This window comes from Aspergillus pseudoviridinutans (genome assembly GCF_018340605.1).
Source record: "Aspergillus pseudoviridinutans IFM 55266 DNA, scaffold_5, whole genome shotgun sequence".
Taxonomy (NCBI): domain Eukaryota; kingdom Fungi; phylum Ascomycota; class Eurotiomycetes; order Eurotiales; family Aspergillaceae; genus Aspergillus; species Aspergillus pseudoviridinutans.
This window is the reverse complement of record NW_025091285.1, coordinates 279840-306411: the sequence shown is the minus strand read 5'-3', so window position 1 is coordinate 306411 and position 26572 is coordinate 279840. Positions and strand designations below refer to the sequence as shown.

Here is a 26572-nt window from a genome sequence, read left to right as displayed (position 1 = left end):
CATGGATGAGGCTCAGCACCAGGCATTCTTAAAGCCAACGTTTGAGACCACCTGCGGTGTCAACCTGATACAGGGGCCGCCTGAAACAGGGAAGACAAGAACTACTGTGGTCATCGTCCTCTTGCTTATAGAATTTGACMAAAAAGTCCTGCGTATCGCTGGCTCAAATAAGGGCATCAACAATCTTGCAGAGGCTGTTATTGCAGCTCCAATAAACGCCCTCAACTGTGGCGGTGGTGTGTGGCCAACTAGATGGAATCATGGAGGATCGTAGAATTCGGTGAGCTGACTACATTAACCATGAGTATTTCAGAGCTGACTTTCCAGGAGAAAATCCAACACGCTAAGATGGCTGACTCATTTTTTCGCAGGAAACCATGGCATCTAGTTCTGCTGCTGTCAGTACCAACCCTTTTGGCATCCCCAGTATCGACTATAATAAGACCTTCGTGCAGAACCTCGAGTTGAATGCCCCCCCGCCCTTGCTGGATGTTTCAGACTCCCCAAGTCTATAGCTGTCTGGAAGCTTATTAATGAGGACAAGGACACAAAGGATATCATCAATACATACATCACCCACCGTGTGAACAATTACAGCCTCGCGGAGGATTATGGTAAGTAGCCCATGCGAAACAAGGTTATCCAGTGGTCGCAGGATGCCAACATTTTTCCCGCTCTCATGGCCCCTACCACCGTGCCAAGGGTTGGCATTCTCAAAGTCAAGGACAAGTCGCTCCCGGAGCTAACAGTCCTGTAGTATACCATTCAACTCATGAGGGCGAAGCCATCGTTATTCCCCCGCACGAAGCGACGAGCACACTGTGGGAAGGGCTGATGTCACAACTTCCTGGCGCACCAAACAGCTGCTCGACAGCAGGCACAACCAGACAGCGAAGATGAGCTGAATGCTCCCGCGCAACCAAACCCTACGCCGCCGTCCACGATGTCTTACTAATACAATTTTCCATACTATTGGAAATCGTTTTGATCGACTGAACCATAATGGGATAGTTACGAATGGCTTGAGTGGCTTCGTCGGACATGGTGAAACCCTGGTGGCAAGAACTTTGGGACGATCACTGAACAACACAAGAGAAAGAGCGAAGAAAAGGAACCGGCGACATACAGAACAGAATGCTGAGTGGCGAGGCGCATGGTATGCTGAAGTATAGCACTGCACATCCCAAAAAGGATGAATGGGATGCAGCTGACCATCTTGCCCGCTTTCACTATAACGTAAAAAATGCCAACATCTGCTCGCGCAAGGGCGTCTTCTTTGGCAAAGACTGGGGGGCTTACATCATGTATGACCCTTGCCTTCCGTTTCCCAAGTTTGCTGTCCCGCCAGGTGGCTTTTTGATGAACGATGGTGCGTGCATTTTGACGGGCGAGCTCTTGACGGCCCGAACAATTTTAGCAGAATACTGCGCATATGATGCCGTAATCAAAGAGGCTTTTTGGTTGAGAAAACTATTGGGAGCACTACGTTTGGATACGTTGATCTGTCGACCCCGATAAACACGGCTAGTGACAACGCGTTTGATATCGTACACAAGAAGGGATTCCAACCACCGATTAGGTATCTCTTCGCCAAAGATGCGGTTCAACAGGTCCTTGTCTATTTTATATTGATTGATGGAAACGATAACCCCGCTGACGGCCTAACCAAGCCGTTATCTGTGTCTGGTTATGAACAGTTCCGGAATATGCTGCATATGACGAAAGTTGATTCCATAGAAGACGAGCTACCGAAACAGTTTGATTGGATAAGGCACCATAGTATGTTCCAGGAACCAACCCGTATACATAGGGAACCCCTATGTGGTGGATCCCGTGTGACTAGGTCTACCTCGCTACGCAGTAACTCTACTGTAGCATCATCATCATCATTCATCACCATTGAATACCATCAAACAACCATATACAAGGGCCTGCCCCACAATGATTCTTCAATACTGATGGAGAGTGCCTCAGAGACCCAAGGCAAGCTGGCCAGCGATGCCTGTCCAAGTTGTATCTTCTTGCATGAATGGTAGTAAATAAGTCATCATATAATACAGTAAACCGCATGGAACCATATGGAATGTTCTCAGCAAACAGCCCAAACAGAGCAGAGAAGCTCTGACGATATGGCAAGGTTGCTGCCACCTGTTCTCCTTTACGCACGCAGCCTGCGTGCACACTCATTTTATACACACCACATTCATTTATATCCTCTAGAAGGCCGCACTACGCACTTATATTTACAACACAGTACCACCCTTGATGGGAGATTTACTTCTTTATTTCAATGGTCCTTTCACGTTTACAATTCTTATTCGTTACCAGCGTCCGTCAATGGCTGATACCCTGACGTAAGCTGACTGCACAGGATGGGATCATTCTCTTGTATGTCTTCTATGCTTCTACAGATGCCACTGTATTTAAAGGCATTATAGCTCAGCTACCTCCAGCATTGTGGATAATGGCTAGAACTAAAATCTATCCTAGTCATAGACAATGCACCATTTCACTAGTTAGAATGACTTAAACAAATATGCGCGGAAGCAGGGGTGAGCTGGTCTATTATTTCTGGGAATCAACTCTGAAAAGTGAGAGGTCACACTGAATTCGATAACTACTGTAACCTTCAACGTTCCACTGACTTTCTTCTCAAACCAGCGGTGAGATCATCGTAGGACGTGTCATATTTATGCAAGACTCTGCTGATAGTCTGAAGATCTGCATGCAGTGACACTACGTAGTACAGATTCGTGGTCTACTTGTAGAAAGAAAGTTTGTTTTGCAGTGTACAAGCCTCAATGCCTAATTCAATACAACTATCTGAACCTTGACCCATATACATACAGTATCAGTCAACATACACGGGGGAACTATGATTATGAATGATTGTGTCAGTGGCCATTGGTCCATTATAAAGGTTTCCTCCCATGCTGATATCAAAGGCCTAATTTTTCCTTCAAGCAATTACTACCACTCTCGCCCAGAGTTATATCTGCTATCTTCCGACCATTCAACTTACGATCATAATTCCAAATCCATCTTTAATATGCTATTTACTATCTTTTACCTGTTGCCTGCTGTCTTAGCCAGGTCATCCGACTGCCTGCGCGCTAGTATGTCTCCCTACAAGAACTTTTCATTCCCTCTCAATGTGCATTTGTTAGATGGGTTTCCTTTCTTGCGGAGTCCATGAATTGCTTCTTTATTCTGGCTTTATAAAAATTTCTTAATACGCCTTCAAAGTCAACTCCCCTTTCATAATAGTCCACGCCTGCCGTGGCTATGTGTATGATTAATGCTAACTTCATCGACTGATAAGCCGCGGAATTCGAAGGTCAAATTTCGGGAACTCTAGTCTTGCAGCAGTGCGACGACATACTTCAGATCGAGGGCAACTTGTCTGGCGCACCCTTTGGAAGTCATGGAATCCATATTCATGAGCTTGGAAACACCGGCAACCAATGTGCCGATGCGGGTGGTCACTGTATGTCTATCACCAATCCAACCCTCCTCAGTGGCTGCAGAAGAAAAGTGAAAGCCTCCCGGGATCACTTACTAATTCTTGAATAAATATAGACAATCCAGAAAATGTAGACCACGGAGGACCCAATGATGCAGTGCGTCACGTTGGTGACTTGGGAAACATTGACATTCAGACGTCGCCTTATCATCTTAGAATAGAAGATCATGTTGCTCAGCTTCATGGTCCGCACTCTGTACTGGATGTAAGTAAGAGCCTAGATATATCATCATCTACCTTGCTAACAAAAAGAAAATAGAGATCGATAGTTATTCACGAGGGTACAGACGATCTCGGTAGAGGCGGCAATGCAGCTTCAAGAGCAAATGGTAATTCAGGGGCACGTATGGCTTGTGGTATGTGCATGAGGGTTTCTTAACTCTACGCTACTGATTTACAGAGGCTAACATACTTTATCAGCCGTTATCCGGGCAGCTTAGACCCGGCAACGACACAACTGAGGCCGCTACTGTTCCTTCAAGCCAATGTTGACTGTCGGGTCGAGGAGGTGGCATTTTACCATTGGGGTCAAGCCCATGCAGTGTCCACCCAATACCCAATATGCTTTGTATGGTAGATTTGGTCAAATGCAGAACACTGGCGGCATAACATGTCAATACTACGGAGTAGCCTTTCAGGCTAACAGACACCCTTACTGTAACGTCGACCTCCTAGATAGTTCTTCAATCAGTCAAGTGAATTGGTTCCTTTAGTGCTCGCCCGTACGGACACCCCAAACCTATCAAGCATGTTGAAATGCCCTGAAGGAAGCAGCGGAGTGGAAGGGGTTACAAACAATGGGTCTACGCAAGGCTGACTTTGAAGGCTGAGTTGACGCTGTGTGCCCTGAAATGAGGAACGAGTGAAGAGCTTACTACAGTACCCAGCACGGAGGTGGCTGAATGCTTCAGGAGGAAAAGTGCAAACTGTCCAGTCACCACCATTCATTTGATCTTGCCGGGCCTGATTCGCATATCAAAGAAGAGGCAACGTACCTTGAAATCCGTGAAGCACTTGAAGCAGAACCTTTATCATCTGCTGCTCAGTTAAGCAACTGCCATTTGACCAACTTTTACCAGCATCCGATCAAAATGCCTAAGGAGCCATTTGAAATCCCATGTGCTGTTCGGTCCGCCTTGCACGCCAGGGGCAGACAGGAGACGTCTCTCACATGTTGACGTTCGTCTGAAAGCACCCTACAGCGGATTCGAGAGGCTCATGCGTGGGGCGGAGGGATGCGGCTCTGGGATTCTCTTGTTTGGGCTTTTTCTGCGGCATCGGAGAGATTTACACGATGAGTATTGATTTAAGAGTATGTTGAAGTTATTTATGAACTCGCCTGTTCTCGTGTGATGGCAGAGAGGCTTGGAGATATTGTGGTACACCATGAGCAGGCTCGTATTACGCTGTAGTTTTAAGGTTTCCTTGGGCTTCGAAAGCATGCTTCAAGTACGATGAAACATTAGAGATGACATGACTGAGGGCAGTTTTTGTTGTACCGGTAGACGACCATGGAAATTACAAGAATGAGAAGATCACTTCACCACAGGATTTGGATGCACAGCCGTGCATGTTGCCAATATAATCTTGCAAGATTATCCAATATTGATCTTTTGTACAAGTAGATTATATGGTTATGTATCTTGACTGTGGTTAGTCCGAGAGCTTCTTTGTCGTAACCACCTGAGTATCCAAGAGCGTGAATGGACCTGAATTCGCCCAGTCTACCACATCCTATCCATATTCATCTGATTCAACATATCAAAGAACCCGTAATCAACTGGTAGAGAGTCCAAAGCAGGAGGTAACCCCAGCGTCGACGGCAGACCTTCTTCATACTGAGGTAGAAACTCCGTATTCGCTCCGTCCACAATATCAAACCCCATAGACTGAGCAAAGAGATCACCTCCAGTCTGAGACTGCAGCTGGTCCGCTTTCTCCCCCCCTGGGAGCGTCAGGTTATACCTCGCACTCAACAACCGCCGCAGATTATTCCCAGTATGCCGTGCAGGCTGCCACGAGCCCGCCAGCTCCTCGAGAACACCCACACATACCTCGAGCCGGCTCTTCTGCGACGGAAGAATGTCCTCCCCATCGATGTCCTCAAGTAACACCGTCGCCGCGGAGAGCGTGCAATGCGTCGCGGTTATGGGGCTTAGATGGAAACTGCCAAACTGCTGGCGGTATTTCTGGGCGATGGTGCAGATGGCGCGGGCGGAGTCTGTGGAGACGGATTGTGCTTGCGTTTGTACCTCTGCGTTGGCGTCTGCATCGCTGGAGGCAGATTGATGCCTTATTGTGAATGGCTTGGCCAGGAGGATTCTAGCAGTGTGATAGACCATGTGCAGGGTATATGCGTGCGGAAGATGATTTGGCTGGTCGATCCGGAGCTCTGGAGGGAGATCGTAGAGCCAGGTTTTTAGGTCCAGAAGACAGGATTTGAGAAAGGCGGGTCGTTGGCGTTGGTTCAGGCTAGGCTTGGGGGCCCACCTGCTGTTGTCAGTTTCGTTGCTGTGTTGTGGTGGGAGACGTACAAGGACAGGAAGATCTTCTCGTAGGTTTGGCAGATGCGGATTAAAGCTGTCTGTAGGGAGAGAATGGCCTGCTCTCGGGGAGATGATGGCTCTGCATTACTGGGTAGGTTGACAGAGCCTTGGACGTCCTGCGTCTATTAGTCGACTGTGGGTTCAGACATGGACGAAGGACGAACCAGCATGGAGCAGACGCGCCCTGTATAGCTCGCAGAGAGCTTATCGTGACAGTATAGAGTCCAGTAAATCTGCCGTCGGAGTTGCATTTCCGTGGGACACATACTCACTGCTCTGTCGAAGGCAGCTGGGTCCAGGTTGAGTCCCATGTCAAGACTCAGCCTGTTCGCCATGCCGTGGTGCAGCCACCCGGCTGCATCAGCGCCTGTGGCCTGCAGAGTAAGTTGAGTAAGTCATCATCCAGTAAATATAGCAAACTTACAATATAAAACATCCCAATGAGGCCTAATGCCTGGATGGTCGCCAGGCGTGGTCGTTCCATTTCCCGATGAAGTAGAGTCTTGGCCTGTTCGAAGAAGAAGCGACCGGCCGTGTTGGGATCATTTGCGTCGGTACGGGTTTCGACGCGGTCGGAGTACCGTGACCCCATGGCGAGAATGCTGTACAGAAGCAGGGGTGTGAAGTAGCGACCTCTGTTCGCCATGCTGTCGCGGAAGAGATCCTCGTCCACGATCTGGTACCATGGTTGCTCCCAGGTGAAGTACAGATCGATCAAGTGATTTTCCAGCTCTGTGGGAATAAAAGCATCGTATGTCGTTGATCCAAAGGGCTCAGGTTCAACGCATGCCTTTGATTCCTTCTCTGGCGTGGCATCTTGGGCAACGAACTGGAGCCGTCCACTCGTCGGCCCAAAGAATCGCATCTCGCCGTCGTCGTCGAAATTAAGAGATTCATCGAGCGCAAGACGTCCCTTGAATTGATCGCATAGAGCCTCCATATATGATGAGACTTCTGCAGCATCCTCTTCAAGTGACTTCTCCGCGTCTGGATCGATGCCGCGTTTGGCCAGAAACTCCTCGAGAAATTCAATACGTTGCCGAAGCAGATCAACGTAGGACTTGGATGCAGGTCGTCTACCATCCTCATTTGAGGAGTATTGACAGGAGATACTCCATTGTAGACAACGAGAGCAGGATGGTTTTTTGCCGTCGCACTAGCGAGTCAGAATCATCGCATAATGGAGTCTAAGGGACTAATGCATGTCACACCTTTGCTCGACGACGACGACATTCCTCGCATGCTTTGGTGGTATATTTCCCTCGGGATTGTTTCTTTTCAGCTGGTGGCATTTTCATCAACAATACTCATCAATTGAAGATGACGTTGTCCGTAGAACTCAAATTCTCAATATCATGACGGCCAAGTAAACTCCGCATTATTAATCAAGTCTGTCCCCATCTCATCACCACTTATTTCCACACGAACAGATACACCAGCACCATCCCTGTAACTCATCACTTAATAGAATTTCTATCTACCGATATCACTTTGGTACATGAGCCACAACCTCAATCTCAATCCTCATATCATCCTCCCCCAACCTCGTCACCCCCACACACGTCCAAATCGGCTCATGCCCCGGAACCCACTTATGGAAATTCCGCACCATCGCGTCCAGCGCCTCGTTGTTGATCGGAACATGGTACGAGTTCACCCGGTACACCTGGCTCCAGCCCTCGCCGCCTGCGTTCCGTAAATTCATGTCCACGTTGGCGAAGGCTTGGTCAATTTGTGCGTTGATTTCGCGGGGGATGTTTCCTGTGCTGGGGTCCCAGCCTCCTATTTTCATATTGATCAGTATGGCCAGTGAGTATGAGTATTGGGGAGGAAGGTGGGGGAGTGATACCCTGTCCGGCGCATTCGATGCGGTCGCCGACGCGGACAGCTTGGCTGTATTTGAATTTGGATTGGTTGGCTTTTCCAACGCCTTCGTAGTTGTAGTAGGTTAGGTGGGACATTTTGCTTGATTGTACGTTGTATTGTAGTCTGGATAGATGAGGACTGAGTAGAAGAGGTGGCTTTTATATTGTTGCATTGGTTGTAGCGGAATATGTATTCCGCTGCCTACTCTGCTATGGATGATGTCATATATGTTGTGAACAACTAAATATTTATAAAAAGTTATCTAAGTCGTAAATCGTGAGTAGGGATGATCTATGATATATACATGCAATGCAATGAGGTATTACGAAAAATTAATGAGGAACACCGCCAGTTCCAAAAAGCTCCAGCTTCACCCGGTCCTCGCTCACGCCCTTGGATTTGAGGACACTCAGCATATCGGTCATGAACGTGTCGGGTCCGCAGACGTAGTATTCCGTCGCGGCATCATCCAGGAACAAATCCTGGTTGCCGTCCAACTTGCCCAGATCCACACGGCCGCGGTACTGGTAATCCTCGCCCTCCTTGTCCTCCTCCGTGGGGTGGCTAGTGAAAAAGGTTGATTTGAGGTTGGGCAGCTTCTTCTCGAGGGAGGTGATGTGGTTCTTGAATGCGCGCGCCTGTGCGTTTCTAGCGCCGTGGATGAAGCTGACTTTGCGCTCCGGGGACTCGGAGGTCAGAGTGTTGAGGATCGATGTCATGGGGGTCAGACCGACGCCGGCTGAGATGAGAACAACGGGGTTGGCGGCCTTGGCGTCGGAGAGGAAGAAGTCGCCGTACGGATGGGAGACCTTGATGGTGTCGCCCTCCTTGATGAAGTCGTGCAGGATGTTCGATACGTAGCCCGGGTGCGCTTTTGCGCCGGGCTCGGCGGGGTTCAGACCAGCCTCCTTCTTCACGCTGATGCGGTAGTAGTCTGACCGGGGCATGTCGCTGAGAGAGTACTGGCGCGCCTGGAGGTAGTTGAGCTCGGGGACGTGGATCTGCACGGAGATGTACTGTCCCGGCCGGAAAGCGGGCAGAGGCTTGCCGTCCACCGGCTTCAGGTAGAATGAGGTGATTTCCGAGGATTCAGGGACCTTCTGCGCGACGGTGAAGTCGCGGAAGTCGGTCCAGCCTTCGGCTTGCTCGTAGAGCTGGGCCTCGCGGCCGATCATGATGTCGGCCAGTTGCCAGTAGGCGGTGGCCCAGGCGTCGAGGATTTCCGGGGTGAGGGCATCGCCCAGGACCTGGCCCATTGCTTCGAGCAGGAACTTGCCGACAATCTTGTAGTCGTCAGGCTTGATGTATAGCGAGGCGTGTTTGTGGCACATGAGCTCGACCGCGGGTCCAAGAGCGCCCAGGTTGTCGATGTTGGAGGCATAGGCGAAGAGCGCGCCGGCCAGAGCACGAGGCTGGTGGCCACTGACCTGGTGGGCGGTGTTGAAGACATTATTCAGCTCGGGATGGGCAGTTAGCATGTTCTTGTAGAACACTGTTGTGATGGTTGTTCCATGCTCTACCAGTACAGGCACGGTGGCCTTGATGATTTGAACTTGCTCTGGTGTTAGAGGCATGATATGCACTTGAATGTGTTGTGAACCTAGTAATTTGAAAATTGGTTATTCTGAGAACTATCAAAGGCACAGTCGACGTCCAAAACTGCAGTATTTATACACAGCGCCACTTGCTGGTCCGTATGGTCGTGCCATATCGAAAATTTTCTGTGGTCCCCTTTTTTTTCTTTTTTTACCGCAGCCGAAGTGAGGGCAATGACATCTCCGCGGAGGCTTTGGTATAAGGTCAGGAACATGCAAAGTCGAGTTCGGTAACGGAGGAATCAGCGTGCAGGAATAGATAAGCAAACAGGCTCCACCACTCGCTACTCTTGCTGAGAGTCAGTTCACTACCAGCTATCAAAGAAGCTGTCGATCATCTTTATCACCGTTATCGAGAAGATGCTATCCAATAGTCGAGAGGTGAATCCTGCACGGCACTGCTCGACTGCACAGGCATTCTCCAGACTCCAGATGGTCTACTTCCATGCTACTCCGTATCCATCGCCCCATAGTTCAACTTTCTTATTCTACGTCGTTTTCGATTGGTCTCACCCAATAATTGCCGTTACTTACCTAACAATTAATAACCGAATAACCTAATGTCAGGCCACTTGCGAGCGGATCCAGTGCGAAGATTTTTCGGACCGGCGACGCAGGAATTTCTCGGCTCCGAGTACGGCCGCTACGGCGGACTCTAAACTCTTTATGTGCTCATCTTCTGAGGGTGACTTGTAGAATATGCTAGCATTCTTACCAGGCACCAATTCTCTATAGTTATTAATGTAATATTTAGATTGAGCCCCTTAGAAAGGTCCTAATAGTCTCATATATGTGTTAGCGCCTCAGGCTGGTCCAGATAACTACGGTATTGGATGGGAAGATATTCTGACATGGGCATATGGCTGTGGAAGCCGAAGAAAGCTTAGCGCCGAAGTGCTCGTCCCTTATTGCCAAACTGAGCTTAGCGTCTACAATATCCTGCGTCTACTTGTTTTCAAGTCATGGCTCTCAACCATCTTATATGTACCAGTATATACTAACCCAGCGTTCATGTTGACATAGAATACATGAAAATCGAAGGTTGGATAACTGTTCAAGACGGCAGCTCAATCGGAGGACGCGGTTGATTCCTCGAGCTTTGTTGTTCATGATCGATTGCTCCTGGGACTGAATCAGGACAAGGTAGCTCAGCCTCCCCTCTCCATTTCGGGGGCATAGATCCACCTGGATGAGATGATGCTGCTCTTTTCCTCAGTAATACAGTTCCAATTGCAAACGTCAATCCTACAATCAAAAGACCCCCAATCACCCCTCCGATGATAGCGCCTACCGGGGTCGTTGCTTTTGCCGTCCCTACCACAGTTCCAGGTGTCGTCGATGTCGACGTCGCAGGGTCTATAAAACTGCTCTGCTTCGTCGGCGTCGGGATAGAGGTAGTGGTTTTGGGGGGAGTTGTCGAGCTTGAAACTTGATTCGACGAAATATTGAAATAGTGACAGCTGAAACGGGTCGAGCCACGGTCGCCGCATAAACCATACATATAGTAGACGCCGGGGCCAGAAAGTCCCATGGTACTAACAGTCCATGCTATTGAGCCATTGTTGGGAGCGTCTGCTGCATGTCAACAGCTAGGCCGAGATCCAGGTCCGGTGCAGGACAATCTCACCTGCAATTTGACTACACCGCGCATCACGCTGAAACTGGCAGTCGCCACCGTTGTAATCCTTCATTAACCAAAGCTGGATGGACTCTTCGCAGCCGCTTTTCCACTTGATGTCAATCGACTGCCCGACAGTAAAAGCTAGATTCGATATGTATTGGCCGGTGTAACCATTCTGTGGTGGAAAGATGAATACATCCGCATCCGCGAAACTTTGCCGTGGGCACGCAGTTAATATGAAAACAAAGTGAAATACAAGAATTCTTGTCATGTAGCAGATTCTCCCGCTACGTCGCTTGAATGGCATGATTGTCTGCCATGAATAAACAAAGTTGGGATGCGATGGGAGGTCGAGAAGAGGAAGAACATTGGACCATAAATAGGTCTTACGTGAACCTGGGGACATGCAATCAATTGCTTCGACTGGTTTGCCTGAAAGGCTGAAACCGCGGGGCGCGTATTTGCTGGGTACAGTGCCCTAGCAATGCAACTCAGCAGGGCCAAACTCCCACAGGCAAGATCTTCGAGTGATTGGAAATGGGACGATGCAAGAACAGATTAATCATACGCTTATATCTTGGTTGTTTGCCGAACATCGCCATGGCGGTCACTACCTGATCAACAGCTACGGCAGTTTGGGACTTGTAGTGTTCCCAAATGATGTTGGCCTGGCCGCAGGCCATTCTCGGACGGTCAGACCGCTTCATCGAAGCGGGCAACCGCAGATAGCTGCTTGCATTGCAGCACATGGTGTAGGGCTTGTGCGATGCCCTAAACATGCTGCCGGTCTGCATACCATTAAGAGCTTGAATTCCAGTAGTCCACATGTGCTGAGTACAGGGAACAAGAGCCAAAGTAACGGCAGGACCAGGTACTAGATTCACTCAATTGGCGTCTCCTGATCGTTTTCAAATCATCAGCAAAAGCAATATCTCCTCGTGATGAGGTATCAGGGAAAATATTAACTTTCATGCGTATCTTTCAGAACACTGCCGGCATGGCATCCACTCCAATGCAGGCTGGTTGCACTGCAGCCTTGGCCCAGGTCCATAAGTGTCTCTGTGTCACACTGCAGGATCACTTTGCCTTGCTGGTAAGAAATTACTAATTTCAACGGAGACGAGTCTCAATTGCTCAGATGCCAGAAATTCCATGAGAGGGGCTCGCAGTGCTGATAACCAGATTGGCGTGGCAGCCTAGTGGTTGTTGTAGTGAAAACCCTGTACAGGCCAAGCATTGAGAACAGCCGGCAATCTGACAAGTTCATAAAAAGACCCACTCAGGCTGACGCCGAGAAATGAACTCGAGATACAGGAGCTATCAGGCCGCCGTTGGCTCGACACCTCGTTGGCATCTCCGTAGCTGACGATCCCCCAACCCTGAGACAAACCAGCGTTTAAGCTGCAGCTGTTTTAGAAAGTGTTTCAGACGCAAAGCCGCAGAAGTCCTAGAAAGTTTGAGAAGCAGCCGAAAAGGAGCTTCTAGGTGTAAAAAAAAAAAGGAGTATGTTGTATGCTGTTGAGTCGAACTCGACGTTTTTCTTTTTCCCAGCCTCGGACGGGAGCAGACACTTTTCTCTCTCCTTCTCTCCCTCTTACTTGGTTCCAAATATACCAATTCGCACTATACAAAAGACCAATTATTCTTAGATCAATAATTCCCGCAACGTTGAAGTGTTAAATAGTAAAAGTCCACATCATAGAATAGTCCGCCGTCGTACCTCGATCCAGCATAATGTGCACAATTACTCAGCCTCCATTATGCTGTTTATGCTGATGTGGGGTCGTTCGCAAAGGAAGAATAATAAGATCATGGGAATCAAATATAAAGCCAGCCATCCAGTGAGTCAATGACAATATGACTGACAGACTTGTCTGTGAATTCAAATTGTCAACTTCCTGAATACTATTCGCTCCTTTCATTGACCACTCTACCAAGTGCTGACTGGTGTTCAGCATTGATTAAGCGAACCAGTGTCTGGACCCTGATCGACCGTTGGAACTTTACTGACTTCTCCGGAACCTCACTTATGTTCATTGACGATTACAGCTAGTAGGATCTCTGACGGTACCCCGGATGGCCGGAAATGGCGAGTTTCCCGCCGTGACCCAAAGATTGGCGAGCAAATGTAAGAACAAGCCAAGCTCAACGGACAGGCCAAGATAGTCATGACATTGTACATGTCGTAATCGACATAACAAAGTTAGATATGTCCTGCCGAGCATATAAGAGAATGAGAGTCGCGGATACATTAGTATTGATCGCACGGCCAGAGTCACCTATCCCAGAAATTAGTACTCTGTCTTCGACCATATCAAGCAAGATACAATGCTGTTCGGTAAAGGTAGACGTAATGGAGAGGACCGGCGCGTCGTCAGGCGCAGCCAGAGTCAGCTTCCCATGCTGGGTCTGGCTGACAATACTCGAAATAACCTGATTGCTGTGGTCGGAGAGTTTGTCGGCACGTTCCTCTTCCTGTTCTTCTCTTTTGCAGGAACTCAGGTCTCCAACACTCCTAAGCCGGTGGAGGGTGCCCCTCCCAACACCTCCAACATTCTTTTTTCCGCCCTATGCTTCGGCTTCTCCTTGACAGTCAACATCTGGGCCTTTTATCGGGTGACGGGAGGCCTCTTCAACCCTGTAGTAAGTCTTTTAACGTACAAACTGCAGCTCAGCTCTGACAGAACAGGTCTCGTTGGCACTATGTCTGGTCGGAGGCATGCCGCCCCTTCGAGGCGTCTTTGTCTTCGGTGCACAGATTGTAGCCGGCATCGCATCCGCAGGCGTCGTCAGCGCTCTGTTCCCGGGTCCCCTCAACGTCGGAACTCGACTAGGTGGAGGCGCCTCCATCTCTCAGGGTCTGTTCATTGAGATGTTCCTTACAGCGCAACTGGTGTTTGTCATCATCATGTTGGCCGTCGTGAAGCACAAGTCCACCTTCCTTGCACCGGTCGGTATCGGCCTTACTTTCTTCGTCACGGAAATGGTTGGTATGTAGACTTCAATCCGTCTGCGATGCTCAGGCTGATGAAAACAGGTGACTTCTTTACCGGAGGCTCGCTCAATCCCGCTCGCTCACTCGGCCCAGACGTGATCAACCGAAGCTTCCCTGGTTATCACTGGATCTACTGGGTCGGACCACTCCTCGGATCTCTGCTGGCCTGTGGATTCTACACCTTCCTCAGGATGTTCAAATACGAGTCCGTCAATCCGGGCCAGGACTTCAACGAGTGGGAGGCCAAGCTTGGACATGGATCGGTCGACGAAAATGGCAGAGGCTCAGCTGCCTTTTCGGATTCGACCGCTGGCCCACGAAGCCATTCGCCTCGAGGTGCAAATCAAGGAGCCGGACCGGTCAGCGCGGCGGAACCCAGCGCAGCGGAAGAGGTTTAATCGATGTCGATGGGATGGGTCGATGATAAATCGCATATTGACGCAGGGTAGTTCTGCGTGACAGGTGAGAGGTATTCAACAGCAAGGGAAACACGCAATATGTGAAAGTTGTAGTATGTTCTGAATCAGCTAGCCATCAAGCGTTGAAAAGCCACAATATAGTACGCTAAGCGATCCCCCTAGTGTGTAGAAATACCGAATCATCCTTACCTGATCTGGCAGGCTAGACGGTCGCTGCATCGCATCCTTGAGGACAGCATTCGATCCTGAGCAGAATCTGATTCGCAGAGAAATATCCGATTGGAAGCATACGGTAGAGATAGATTAAATTATATTGCGAGCCTATCGTCAAGTTTGTACAGAGCAGAGTCGTTTTCAGGGGTGGCAGTATGTCCTCAGATGTCGCTGCATCACTAGCCTCATCGTAATGTGGTAGATAATACTCAAGTATTCATCATCTGGAAGTATCAGCATTCAGTGATCTATTGCTATCAACAGTCTACCATCCTAGTCATGCTGCAACACGTCTATCTTGAGTTGAGTACGCACTACGAACACAACGAGCAGACTCTCGGCACACGCCTGCACTCCAGGATCCACACCAGCTCCAGCGCTCCACTACGCACAAATCTTGGAGAACACAGTCGCTGCACCACGAGCATCATCATTTCGTTTCATTTTACATTGATCCTGCTCTTTTCTATTTTCTATGGAAGAATTGGCATCTCGGAGATGAGGTCAATTCTGGTAATCGCAGGACTGCACCTGGCTATTAACGGCTATGGAGGATACTAGAAGGATTCGGTGCAGACTGCAGCCTGCAGGCCTAGCGTTCTCGGCAATTTAATTGATCAATGAAATGAAATGAACCAAGACCGTGTCTCTCCACAGGGTCATTGTGAAATGCAATACTCCTGTCCTCTTCAGCCCAAGACCACGCCCTCTGATGTTCCGACGACGCCGGCCAGACCACGATCGTGCCCATGGAACTTGGGGCATCCGTCCAACCGGATGCCACCCGCCCGTGGCCGATGAACGCGAGATCTTCCGGGTCCATGGAACCACCACCATACTGGAGGAGTGGCGGACGATACAGAGTAAGAGTAACTTCGAAATTCACTCTGCTTATCAAGATCTGTGGATATCAGTACCAGGATTAGCACCATTATCCATAAGTAGAAGAATTTGTGGACTACCGATTAGGGGGCCCTATGAGACGGCAAAGTGCATGGCTGCATCATCCATGGCCAGCCAGAAGCTGAGGAGTTGTGGAGGCCTAAGCCAGACCCCATAATGTCATCTGAATGGTCCACGACGATCATCTCCCGCGTTTCTGTCTGCCGATCCATTCCCCATCGGAGTTGCCTCGAATTCTGGATAACCCCCTTTCGTCTTGGTCTTCCACATCCAATGCCCCATCCAATGTCCTTGCAGACGGTCGTTTTTAGACTTTGCAAGTGCTCACACCATGTCCCTCTAGTCTAGACAGTGCGCGGTACCTATTTTCTGGTCCGACCCGATGCAGATAACTCCATTGTCCCCGCTGGGTTGACCTCTTCCCGTCTTCTGCAGTCTTTCCTCACCATCCTTGATGATCATCGATTCTGCAGTCATTTGAGACTGCCTGGACGCCAAGATGATCGTGAAGATGCGCTCGCAGACCACCGTTGATGCCACAGGCGCTGACCATGGCGCCGGCGGCCATCGAGAAGTGGTCGACGACACGCAACTCCTGGGTAAGTCGCAGGCTTTGACGTTTGACGCGCAGTATACTGATTACAACAGCGGAGTTGGGCTACAAGCAGGAGCTGCGACGACAGTATTCGACACTAGAAATCTTTGCGGTCGCGTTCAGTATTATGGGCCTGGTTCCTTCGATTGCGTCCACGATTGCGTTTTCACTTCCAGCTGGGCCAGTCGGGATGGTTTGGGTTCGTTACTTTCTTTCTTCCCTTTTGGACGCGACTAATAGCGATAGGGATGGTTTACCGCGAGTATCCTCATCTTCTTTGTCGGTCTTGCGATGGTATGTCCTTGATGTCGTCGATTGCGCACCGTATTAATGACAACAGGCGGATATGGCGTCCGCGATGCCTACGGCCGGCGGTCTATACTGGTGGACACATTACTTTGCGGGTGAGAAGTACAAGAACCCGCTGAGCTTCTTGGTCGGATACAGCAACACCCTTGGGTTGATTGGTGGGATGTGCTCGGTTGACTGTATGTCCATGTCCACCGCTCCATAACGAGGCGTCGCTGACAGGTACAGACACACTCTCGCTGCTGCTGCTCGCGTGCATCTCGATTTCGCGTGACGGAGAATGGTCCGCATCCAACGGGACCATCTACGGGGTTTATGTCGGGGTGATTCTCGTGCACGCCGTGTGCGCGGTGTTCGCCGGGCCGATCATGAACAAGATCCAAACGTTCTCGATATTCGTCAACGTGGCGATGATAATTGCAACGGTGGTGGCTCTTCCCGTCGGCAAGATCAACCGCGGCCAGTCCCTCAACTCAGCCTCGTATGTCTTCGGGGACGTGGAGAACCTCACGACGTGGCCGACGGGCTGGGCGTTTGTGCTGTCGTTCCTGGCCCCGATCTGGTCGATCGGCTTCTTCGACTCGTGCGTGCATATGAGCGAGGAAGCGCTGCATGCGGCCAAGGCGGTGCCCCTGGGGATCATCTGGTCCTCGGGTTGCGCCACCTTCCTGGGATTTTTGGTCCTGTCCGTGATTGCCGCGACGATGGACCCGGATGTTAGTAAGACGATGGGCACGCAGTTCGGGCAGCCCATGGCCCAGGTACGTTTAGCCCTTCAGACGTGCTGAAGCAAACTGACAGCCTAGATCTACTATGACGCTCTCGGCAAGAAAGGTGCTCTTGGCTTTACAGGTGTGCTGATTGTCATTCAATTCCTGGTCGGATTGAGTTTGGTAAGCTCTCAATCTTTGCAAAGCATGCAGAGGTACTGATGAACAGATCGTCGCTGCATCCCGCCAAGCATGGGCATTCTCCCGCGACGGCGCCCTCCCCTTCTCCGGCTACTTCCGCCACATCAGCAAACGCATCCGGTACCAGCCAGTCCGGGCAATCGTCGGGTTCGTCGCCGTGTGCATCGTCGCCGGCCTGCTGTGCCTGATCAACTCGATCGCAGCCAACGCGCTGTTCTCCCTGTTCGTGGCGAGCAACTACGTCGCCTGGGGAACCCCGATTCTATGCCGGGTGATCTGGAGCAAGAAGCACTTCCGGCCGGGCGAGTTCTACACGGGAAAGCTGAGCCGGCCGATTGCCATTGTGGCGGTCCTGTGGTTGGTGTTTGGGCTGTTGCTGTCGATGTTCCCGAGCGGGGGACCGAATCCTACTCGTAAGTTCTGTCTTTGCGGACTACGAATCATGCTAACAGCTACAGCGTCGACGATGAACTACACGATTGTAATCAACGGATTTGTGTGGATTGCGTGCATGACGTATTATTTCCTGTTTGCGCGGAAATGGTACACAGGCCCGAAGATGACCATCGATTCGTCAGAGGAGGTTGTATCCTCGCCGCCAGAAAAGGGCAACTAAGTGCATGTTTGTATTCATAAATGCAGATATTGTCATTTTGGTCTTGATCATTCAGAGTACATGTACAGGTCCAGGTATATAGACATAACGTGATCAGCGAATCATTCATCTCCACCTCAATCCTCAATCATCCTAAACCCATCTACAGGGCAGCCATAACACCCAGCACACCAGCAACACCCACAAGCCCCGCCCCCAGGAAGGGCGTCGCCTGCGCACCCGCCCCTTGAGACGACGAGGTCGACGACCCGGCAGCACCGGTGCTGGTGCTCGTTCGGGTCATGGTAGTAGTCATCGACCCACTCGTCGAGGTAGTAGTATCCGTCAGCGTCGCAGTGGTTGAGCTGCTGCTGTTGCTACCTGTGTGACTCGCCGAGCGCGTCTCAGTCGCAGTGGGAGTTCCATTCGTTCCCGTCAGGGTCGTCAGTTGATCGCTCCAGGCGGAGGAAGCCTTGCTTGCGGCATCGGAGGCGCGGGACTGTGCGTCGGACGCGACGGAGGTGGCCCAGGACTGGGCGTTTGAGGCGGCGGAGGCGCCCTCGGAGGTGATGGAGGAGACAGCTGCCGCGCCGCCGGTCTGGACGGCGGAGGCGATGGAGGTCGCGTCGGCGGCCACGTTGGAGGCGACGTTTTGGCCGTCAGAGGCAACGTTGTTGGCTGCTGAGACGAGAGAGTCGATTGCGTTGTTGTTGTTATTCTGGGCGTAGGCGGAGGTCGCCAGGAGGAGGGCAGTGAGGTGGATGAGTTGCATTTTGCTTGTTCTTGTTTGTTCTTGATTGGTTTGGTTGGTTTATGTGATGGCAAGTGTGAGTGGAGGAGTTATGAGTGTACTCTGTATGATGGAGATGGACAATGAACGAAGGTTAGGGATCGACTTCTTTATATGCGTCGTTACACTGCCAACGCAATACACCATAAATAGATCCCGAGTCAGACACCAGGTACTCCATACTGGCCCCTGGGTCTGCTCCACAAGGCGCAGTGACTGCGTGGCGATACATACATGCACTACTGTGTACAGGTACTACGGTGTGGAGGTGCAATCACAATATGCAATTCCATCCACAGTCTACCTCCGTAACCAGTCAAAAACATGGCATGACGACGTCCACGGGTCGATCGGATGAGGATCTGCCAATCGCAATATCCAGCATGATTCATCCTCGGTCCACTGTGTCAGGGTCAGGGTCAGGGGCGGTCTACACAGTTTCATTTTCTGTGTTGACGTTGACGTTGAGGATGTAAAATGCTTGCAATGCATACAGGCCAAGCTGAATACATCATAATTAATCTATCGTCGGCTACTACTGACTAGTGTCTTGTCTCCAAGTTTAGGTACTTGATTAATGGCGCGGCACACGACAGGGCTGTATTGACTGAATCGTAAAGTATTTTCCAGAACCAAGCCACGGATCCACTGCGTACGCTTTGTTTAGCCATGCCAGGAATAGCGGTGTGGGGGCGCAGTGAATAAGCAATGTGAATGGCTCTGACGTGGGCTGATCCATAGATCATCGGCTTAGTGAGACTGCCCAGGTTTGTGCCATGTCAAGCAAGGCTGTAAGCCTGTAAGACCTGTTTGTGTTACTTGAATGGTAGGTATTGTGCTGCCTGATGCCAAGACGATGACGTATGCTGGGTCGTGGTGCATTGCGTATCACCAATTTTACAAGTGATCAAGTAAGCTAGTTACAAGGCAATGATGTTGGGTCCTGGGGTACTCCGTAACTGTAGTTACTTCGTTTTTCTTAGAACCAGTAGGACTGCCGAGGTGTGGCAATCGGCGCCGATGTGGCGGTGATGATCGATTCGTGCCATGGCTCAGATGAAGTAAAATATTACTACATTTAGATGATTATGTACTCCAGACCAACGCTAGATACAGAAGATCAATGACTAGCAAACTGCCGGTATGCTTGAATGATGGCCTCCCATCCTCCCGGGTGGTTATACTCGGTCGGATTCGACTGTCCGTCCAACACCATCACGTTGGTCTTGCGCGTGCTGATCGAGTACCACACCAGATTCACTGGGTTGTTGCTCACCCGCATCATGTTGCTCTGGCAGTTTCCACTGCACTGAGTGCCGTAATTTCCGGTCCACTGACCGTTGAAGAACGCCCACGCCGCGGAATTGTACAGCAGCACGTCCTTGCCGCCGTCGACGTTGGTCGCCAGCGAGGTTCGGCACTTCTGGTCGCCGGAGGCGCACCAGGAGAAGTCCGGATCACCAACCGCAGAGTCCGCTGTCCACGGCGCCGGCGCTGTCTGAGTCGCGCCGCTGCCCTGCATGTACGGACTCTCAGACTGGAGTAGACCCGCATAGACGTTCTGCGCGTTGTGGAAATTGTAGTTATATAACCAGTGGTGTTCCGAGCCAGTACCCGTCAGCCATGTCCCCTTGGTCGACTCGACCAGCACTCCGCGGCCTGTTGAGATGACGGTGTATCCCGACCCGCCGTCCAGGTTGTGGTCCGCTGTCCAACCCCAGAAGTTCTCGATATAGGCCGACGAGCTCTTGGTCAGATGCATCACCATGTAGGCCGCCATGCACTGGGAGGTGTCCTGGTTCGTGCACTTGGTAGAGACGCTCGTTTCGGCTGTGCCGCCGACAGTGATAATCGTGTTCCACAAGCCCACGTCGCCCGGAGCGCTGCCGGCCATATTGATTTCGACGATCTTGGCTCCCGGGAGAATCTCCGACACGCTGAACCGCATGTCTTGGATCTCTGCAACGCCAACGTCACCCGGGTTGCCGATCCGGACCACAGCCTTGGGATTGCGGGCATCCTTGAAGGCGTTGCCCGCGCCGGAAATCACCGACCAAGCCTCTCCGACGATCCGAGAGCCCGGCGGAATGACCAGCGTGTCCTTGACTATGTACACACCGTATGGGAAGTAGCTGATCTTACAGTTGGCCGCGTTATCGGCCAGAATGGCGTTGAGGGAAGCAGAGTCGTCGGTGTATCCGTCGCCTTTGACGGCGTGGCCTGCGACGGCCTTGACGTTGACGATCTGGTCGCTGGCGTACTCGGCATAGGTCGGCTGGGCTTTCGTAAAGAACTTCCCTCCGGACAGCAGTACGCCGGGACGGCTGGTGCTGAAGCTGGTTCCCGTTTCGTATTGGCCTGGAGTGACGTTCCCCCAGACCCAGGTGTCGACATGAGATGTGCTGGCCAGTTTGACGTTGCCGTTGCTGTCTTGGGCAATGGGGTTTCCGTTGTCATGGGACAAATTCTCGATCAAGATCTGGCTGTTGCGGTTGCCGCCGTCATTGGACGAGTCGTGGAACTTGATCGTAGTCCCCGAGTTGACAGAGGCGGAGTCCAGCAGCACCAAGCTCCCCAGTCCGTTGCTAGTCATGTCAATGCCTACTCCGCAATTCTCAAATGTAGCGCCTTGAAGCAGAGCAGTGTGGCCACCGGACGCTTTGAACGCGGTTGTGCAGCCGTTGAAATGGATGTTCTTGAAGTTGACCTGCTGGTTGGAATTGTCGATACCAACGACACCTCCATTGATTTGCTATAATCGTTAGCTGCACGATCACCACAGCACAGAAGACAGGAACCCACCACATCGGTTATGGCGATAGTAGACCCCCCCTGGACGTGAATACCAGTATGACCGGTGGAATAATTCGGCATGTTGATCTTGACGTTGGTCAGACCCGAACCCTGCGCCACACCCCACTGCAGAGCCGTAATCTGAGTATCAGGTCGCAGAGCAGTGGTGTCCAACACCACGTTCTTCATGAGCGTCATGAAGCTGGTCTCCGGGGGACCGTTCTTGGAGTCGTATCCATTCACGAGCGTATTGCCGTTGAACCCGGCCGCCGCCTTGATCACAGGCGGGTTAATTGGGTCTCCGACAATGAGCGTGCCAACTCGGAGGTTGAGTGTGCTCCCCAGCTGGTAGGTACCACTCGGAAGATAGACCTGAGCCGGGTACCTAGTGACGCCGGAGCTTTCACGGCTTCCACCGCTGCCATTGTCGTTGATGGCTTTTTGCAAGCTGGCAGTCTGGTCGCCGGAGCCGTCATTTTTCGCAGAGTAGTCCAGGACATTACGCCAGACGGGATAGTTGTAGTTCCCTCCCGCATTAGGGGCATATCCGCGCGGATTTCCGGTGTGGTCCTGTTGAGCGAGCCAGTATGTAGTTGGAGAGCTCTTGACAGGACCGGGGCAGGAAGGAGCACGAGCCCCGACAGCTGCAGATGAGGCCATAGCCAGTGTGCTGGCCAGCGCGGTCAAGGAGAGGAGACCACGCATGCTAGCAAGACGATGATGACTGTAAGCAGAAACAAATGAATTGGGGAAGTGAGGGCCTTACCATCGATTCAAGGACACGACACATCGCTAATATATAACCCCGATCTCTAGCTCCATTGTCTCCCAGCACCACGATCAAAAGGGTGCTGATTTGTATAAAGCAATGGGATTCAGCTACCCCGAGGCTGAACAATCATCGTGCAGAAAGACCGGGCTTAAATGACCAGGTTACACCACATGTAAGACAACACCGATAGGAATTTCCTAAGAGAGAAAGGTCAGCGTCAGTACTAGGACGATATAGTGAGACGGCGCCGAATTGGCCCCGATTTGAAACGCTGCCGTAAACGCTTACAAATGAGATGCGTCCCAATGAGGGAAGTGGTGTCTGTCGACAGCGGTCATTCTGGCTAGCAGACGGCAGAGGAGAACCCCTATTAGGTTGATTACTGATCATAGGATCAGTGGATCCTTTGAAAAATTGCCAGGCTTGATGAATGATGAGGAAATTGGACCTGAATCCTAAATGGGATCAGGGGCTTACAGCGTAATACCGTGTAGAGCTCTAGTTCCTGAGGACTTGAGTGATAAATACTGTAAATACATTTCCCTTCCGGACTAGCGTATATTGTCAGGGGCTGATTTCGTGTCCCAATTGGGAAAGCTCACGGACATGGTCAGATTGCCTGATTCGATGCTGATTCTTCAGCTTGCAGGCCTGTTCTGAAGAGATGTGTGAATTCATTCCTCTATATGTTGAGTTGGTGAAAGGATGCTTTGTCCCTGACTAGATCGCGGGACAAACGAGTCTTGTCATTAGTGTACTGTGGATTGCAATCTAGCTAGCACCGCAACATGAATTTTCAACATTAAAGTGGCTTGCCGCAATCCAATACAGTACAATTGATATACGCGCACGTGAAGTTTCTCATGGAAATACGATTAGTTTCATGTGGAATAAGATGAAATGTGTATCTAAATCTCGACGGACGGAAGTCTGGTGTCGACCATGGTTCGTTCGCGGGCTCGGGAGTTCCCTCCGTTGCTGGGCCTCATCGACGTAACAACGTCAACAAACTACCGAAGTCAAGAATCCTATTGCTCTTCAGGCCATTATTCAATGCAACCGCCTAGGCCGACAACATGTCAAAAGACAATCACTCTAACAAAAGCCATGATGGTTCTTACCCGTTGCTCGGGAAGGTCTACTCCTGGGGAACATCATAGCGACTGTCACTTTATTCTCTGACAGGTGATGAGACCCGTTGGTTCATGACGTCGAGCAGACGAAGCTCATGTGGCCAACGCTATGCATAGGTGAAGTCACAGGCGACTAGCCACATCCATGGCGAACCATGCCATCTTTCTTCCTTGCGCTGGCTTTGTGGCATCTTCCCTGCTTGCCTCTGCTACTCTGAGTAGGATACAAGATCAAGCTGCATTGTACGTATATCCTTCTAAGTGTTCCTACTTCCTTCCAGTGTACGTACATAGCCAAGTCTCTGCGACGCTTCTAACAAGAGCTAGACGTAACCGATCGCGGCTTGTCATCCTGAGATAGCCATATGTCCGACTCCAGACAAGAGAGTGAGAGTTCCGCCGAAACCTATCAAAGTCAACCCGAATCAGAAAATGCCAAAGATTCCGGCAGTCCTGAAAGCCCAGGATCACCGCCGGCTCCGCCAGGGAGTCCACGGTCGCCTGAACAGCCGAGCCAGGATGAAGACAACCAAGAAGTTCCCACTATAGAGACTACCCCGACAGACGGAGAAAACGGAGAAGCATCACAGAGGAGACAGCGGGTTCGCTTCCGGTCCGCTCTCAGTGTCGACTACCCAGAGCCTGCTGGTCCCGAAAGCAGCGAAGATGAAGGCTCGATTCAGGAAAAGCAAAAAGGTCAGCGTGACCAAGCGCAACGCCAAGGCCAGCCACATCTCATGTCCACGCCCTACATCCATGGTTCGCTAGACATCACAGAAACCCCTCTTCAGGAGCGGACAACGGGAGAAGACCTTCAGCAAGCGGAAAAGACCCCTGTGGAGAAGAAACCGGCAGGCATTGGCGCAGCAGCAGCCCTCGGCGATGTCAGTCGCACAGCCAAGGACAAACTGCGATGGCTGCGAGACACGGTGCACGGCAAGTTGTCCCGGTGGAGTGATCGGCTGGGGCGCCCTGAACGAGGTGGGGATGACCTAGGACCTGGTGTCTACCACAACGAATGGGCATCAGGCGGCAACGCGCCTCTGGGAGATTTGACTGACAACAAGCACAAGACTCACGAGGAAAAGAAGACACATCAAGCCACATCCACGTCTGAAGCGCACCGCCTGGTCCGTGAGCTGACGCAGGACCAGTCCGGCAATCGGCGCAGTACGCGTGGGAATCCATACCCACACACCGATACGCAGGGCGGCCGGGGCGGTCAGGGGGACAATGCACTCGAGTCGGGGCTGCGGTATCGAGCCGGTGGTGGGGGTGTCCTGGCGCAGCTGATGAAGCTGAATGGTGGCATGCAACAAGGAGGCGGGCAAGGTGGGCAAGCCGGGCAAGCCGGACAACGATCGCCCTCGGACACCGGGACCTCAGGGACCACAACTCCAAAGAAAGAAAAGTTAAAGTGGTACAAGAATAAACAGCATACTCGCTCCACGTCGACCCTGGTTGGCGCTTCGGGCAGCATGAGTGGCGCGAGCACTCCTGTGTCTAGCGAGGTGCTTTCCGCCGCGTCAAAGCGCCTTGGTGGACAACAGCCCCAACGGGGAGGAGGCATGCGGCTGGAGGACGAAATCCAGGTGACGGTGCAAATCGCGGAGATCATTGCGCGCCAGCGGTACATTATGCAGCTGTGCAAAGCGCTGATGTCGTTTGGCGCCCCGACACATCGGCTCGAAGAGTACATGCAGATGACGGCTAAGGTTCTCGAGGTGGACAGTCAATTTCTGTATTTTCCCGGGTGCATGATCATGTCATTTGACGATCCGTCGACGAGGACGACCGAGGTGAAGCTGGTTCGGGTGGCTCAGGGAATCAACCTGCAAAAGTTGGCCAACACTCATCGAATCTACAAGAATGTAGTACATGACGTGATCGGGGTGGAAGAGGCCATCCAGGAACTGGAGGAGATCGAAAAGAAGCCACCACGATTCAACAAGTGGGTTGTCGTGTTGGTGTACGGGTTGGCGTCTGCGACTGTAGGACCGTTTGCGTTCAATGCTCGGCCGATCGACATGCCCATCATTTTCATCAACGGCTGTCTGCTCGGACTCATGCAACAAGTCCTCGCACCACGCTCAGCACTCTATTCGAACGTCTTTGAGGTGACGGCCGCGGTGCTAACCTCGTTTCTGGCCCGCGCCTTTGGGAGCATTCCAAAGGCCGTCATCGACGGCAAACGCCAGTTTCTCTTCTGTTTCTCTGCCATTGCCCAATCCTCCATTGCGCTTATCCTGCCCGGCTTCCTGGTGCTATGCAGCAGTCTCGAGCTGCAGTCTCACCAGATTATCGCGGGATCGATCCGAATAGTCTACGCGATCATCTACTCCCTGTTCCTTGGATACGGCATCACGGTAGGGACGACCATCTACGGACTGATGGATGGGTCCGCCGTATCCGACATCCAGTGTCCCAAAGCCGGGGCCTTCAAAAACCCATACGTGCAGCGGTTCCCCTTCGTGGCCCTCATGACCGTGTGGCTGCTCATCATCAACCAGGGCAAGTGGAAACAGTTACCCGTGATGACGACCATCGCCATGTCCGGGTACATCACCAACTACTTTAGCACGAAGAAGCTGGGGTCCAACTCGCAGGTCGCCAACACCGTCGGCGCCTTCACCATCGGCATCATGGGCAATCTGTACAGTCGCCTATGGCACGGACACGCCGCCACGGCCATCCTCCCCGCTATCTTCGTGCTGGTCCCCTCGGGCCTGGCAGCGTCCGGGTCGCTGATTACCGGCGTGGCGTCTGCCGATCAGATCCGTCACAATATTAGCAGCCCCAGCGGGACATCGCAGCCGGGGGCGGGACTGTCCACCAATTCGTCGGTATGGACGCTGGCGGTCGGGATGGTCCAGGTGGCGATTGGAATTACGGTTGGACTGTTTATCGCTGCGTTGGTGGTGTATCCGTATGGTAAGCGACGGAGCGGCTTATTTAGTTTTTAGCATTGTCTATATGTATGGATTGGCCGCCAG

General features: G+C 51.5%; 8 protein-coding genes across 8 annotated transcripts; 3 read left to right on the top strand and 5 right to left on the bottom strand.

Annotated features, from left to right (window-relative positions):
- Positions 1 to 5247: 5247 nt before the first annotated feature.
- On the bottom strand, positions 5248 to 7361 carry Asppvi_007197 (Zn(II)2Cys6 transcription factor; the record flags this gene model as incomplete). The annotated part of the gene is made up of 5 exons (XM_043303089.1): positions 5248 to 6013; positions 6058 to 6185; positions 6234 to 6443; positions 6494 to 7225; positions 7281 to 7361. The coding sequence occupies 5 exons, from the start codon at positions 7359 to 7361 to the stop codon at positions 5248 to 5250; spliced, it is 1917 nt and encodes a 638-aa protein (XP_043159024.1).
- A 194-nt stretch (positions 7362 to 7555) lies between these two features.
- Positions 7556 to 8030, bottom strand: Asppvi_007196 (RidA family protein; the record flags this gene model as incomplete). Its single annotated transcript, XM_043303088.1, has 2 exons — positions 7556 to 7851; positions 7919 to 8030. The coding sequence occupies 2 exons, from the start codon at positions 8028 to 8030 to the stop codon at positions 7556 to 7558; spliced, it is 408 nt and encodes a 135-aa protein (XP_043159023.1).
- Positions 8031 to 8267: 237 nt separating this feature from the next.
- fhpA (flavohemoprotein) lies at positions 8268 to 9509 on the bottom strand (the record flags this gene model as incomplete). Its single annotated transcript, XM_043303087.1, has 1 exon — positions 8268 to 9509. The coding sequence occupies one exon, from the start codon at positions 9507 to 9509 to the stop codon at positions 8268 to 8270; it is 1242 nt and encodes a 413-aa protein (XP_043159022.1).
- Positions 9510 to 13479: 3970 nt separating this feature from the next.
- Asppvi_007194 (aquaporin) lies at positions 13480 to 14544 on the top strand (the record flags this gene model as incomplete). The annotated part of the gene is made up of 3 exons (XM_043303086.1): positions 13480 to 13794; positions 13841 to 14141; positions 14189 to 14544. The coding sequence occupies 3 exons, from the start codon at positions 13480 to 13482 to the stop codon at positions 14542 to 14544; spliced, it is 972 nt and encodes a 323-aa protein (XP_043159021.1).
- Positions 14545 to 16180: 1636 nt separating this feature from the next.
- Positions 16181 to 18112, top strand: Asppvi_007193 (putative GABA permease (Uga4); the record flags this gene model as incomplete). The annotated part of the gene is made up of 8 exons (XM_043303085.1): positions 16181 to 16280; positions 16330 to 16475; positions 16523 to 16570; positions 16617 to 16764; positions 16814 to 17346; positions 17392 to 17478; positions 17525 to 17909; positions 17949 to 18112. The coding sequence occupies 8 exons, from the start codon at positions 16181 to 16183 to the stop codon at positions 18110 to 18112; spliced, it is 1611 nt and encodes a 536-aa protein (XP_043159020.1).
- A 142-nt stretch (positions 18113 to 18254) lies between these two features.
- Positions 18255 to 18863, bottom strand: Asppvi_007192 (putative GPI anchored protein; the record flags this gene model as incomplete). Its single annotated transcript, XM_043303084.1, has 1 exon — positions 18255 to 18863. One exon carries the CDS (start codon positions 18861 to 18863, stop codon positions 18255 to 18257), a length of 609 nt encoding a protein of 202 aa, XP_043159019.1.
- Positions 18864 to 20001: 1138 nt separating this feature from the next.
- Asppvi_007191 (glycoside hydrolase family 55 protein) lies at positions 20002 to 22379 on the bottom strand (the record flags this gene model as incomplete). Its single annotated transcript, XM_043303083.1, has 2 exons — positions 20002 to 21633; positions 21684 to 22379. The coding sequence occupies 2 exons, from the start codon at positions 22377 to 22379 to the stop codon at positions 20002 to 20004; spliced, it is 2328 nt and encodes a 775-aa protein (XP_043159018.1).
- Positions 22380 to 23944: 1565 nt separating this feature from the next.
- Asppvi_007190 (threonine/serine exporter family protein) lies at positions 23945 to 26542 on the top strand (the record flags this gene model as incomplete). The annotated part of the gene is made up of 1 exon (XM_043303082.1): positions 23945 to 26542. One exon carries the CDS (start codon positions 23945 to 23947, stop codon positions 26540 to 26542), a length of 2598 nt encoding a protein of 865 aa, XP_043159017.1.
- Between the last annotated feature and the right edge of the window lie 30 nt (positions 26543 to 26572).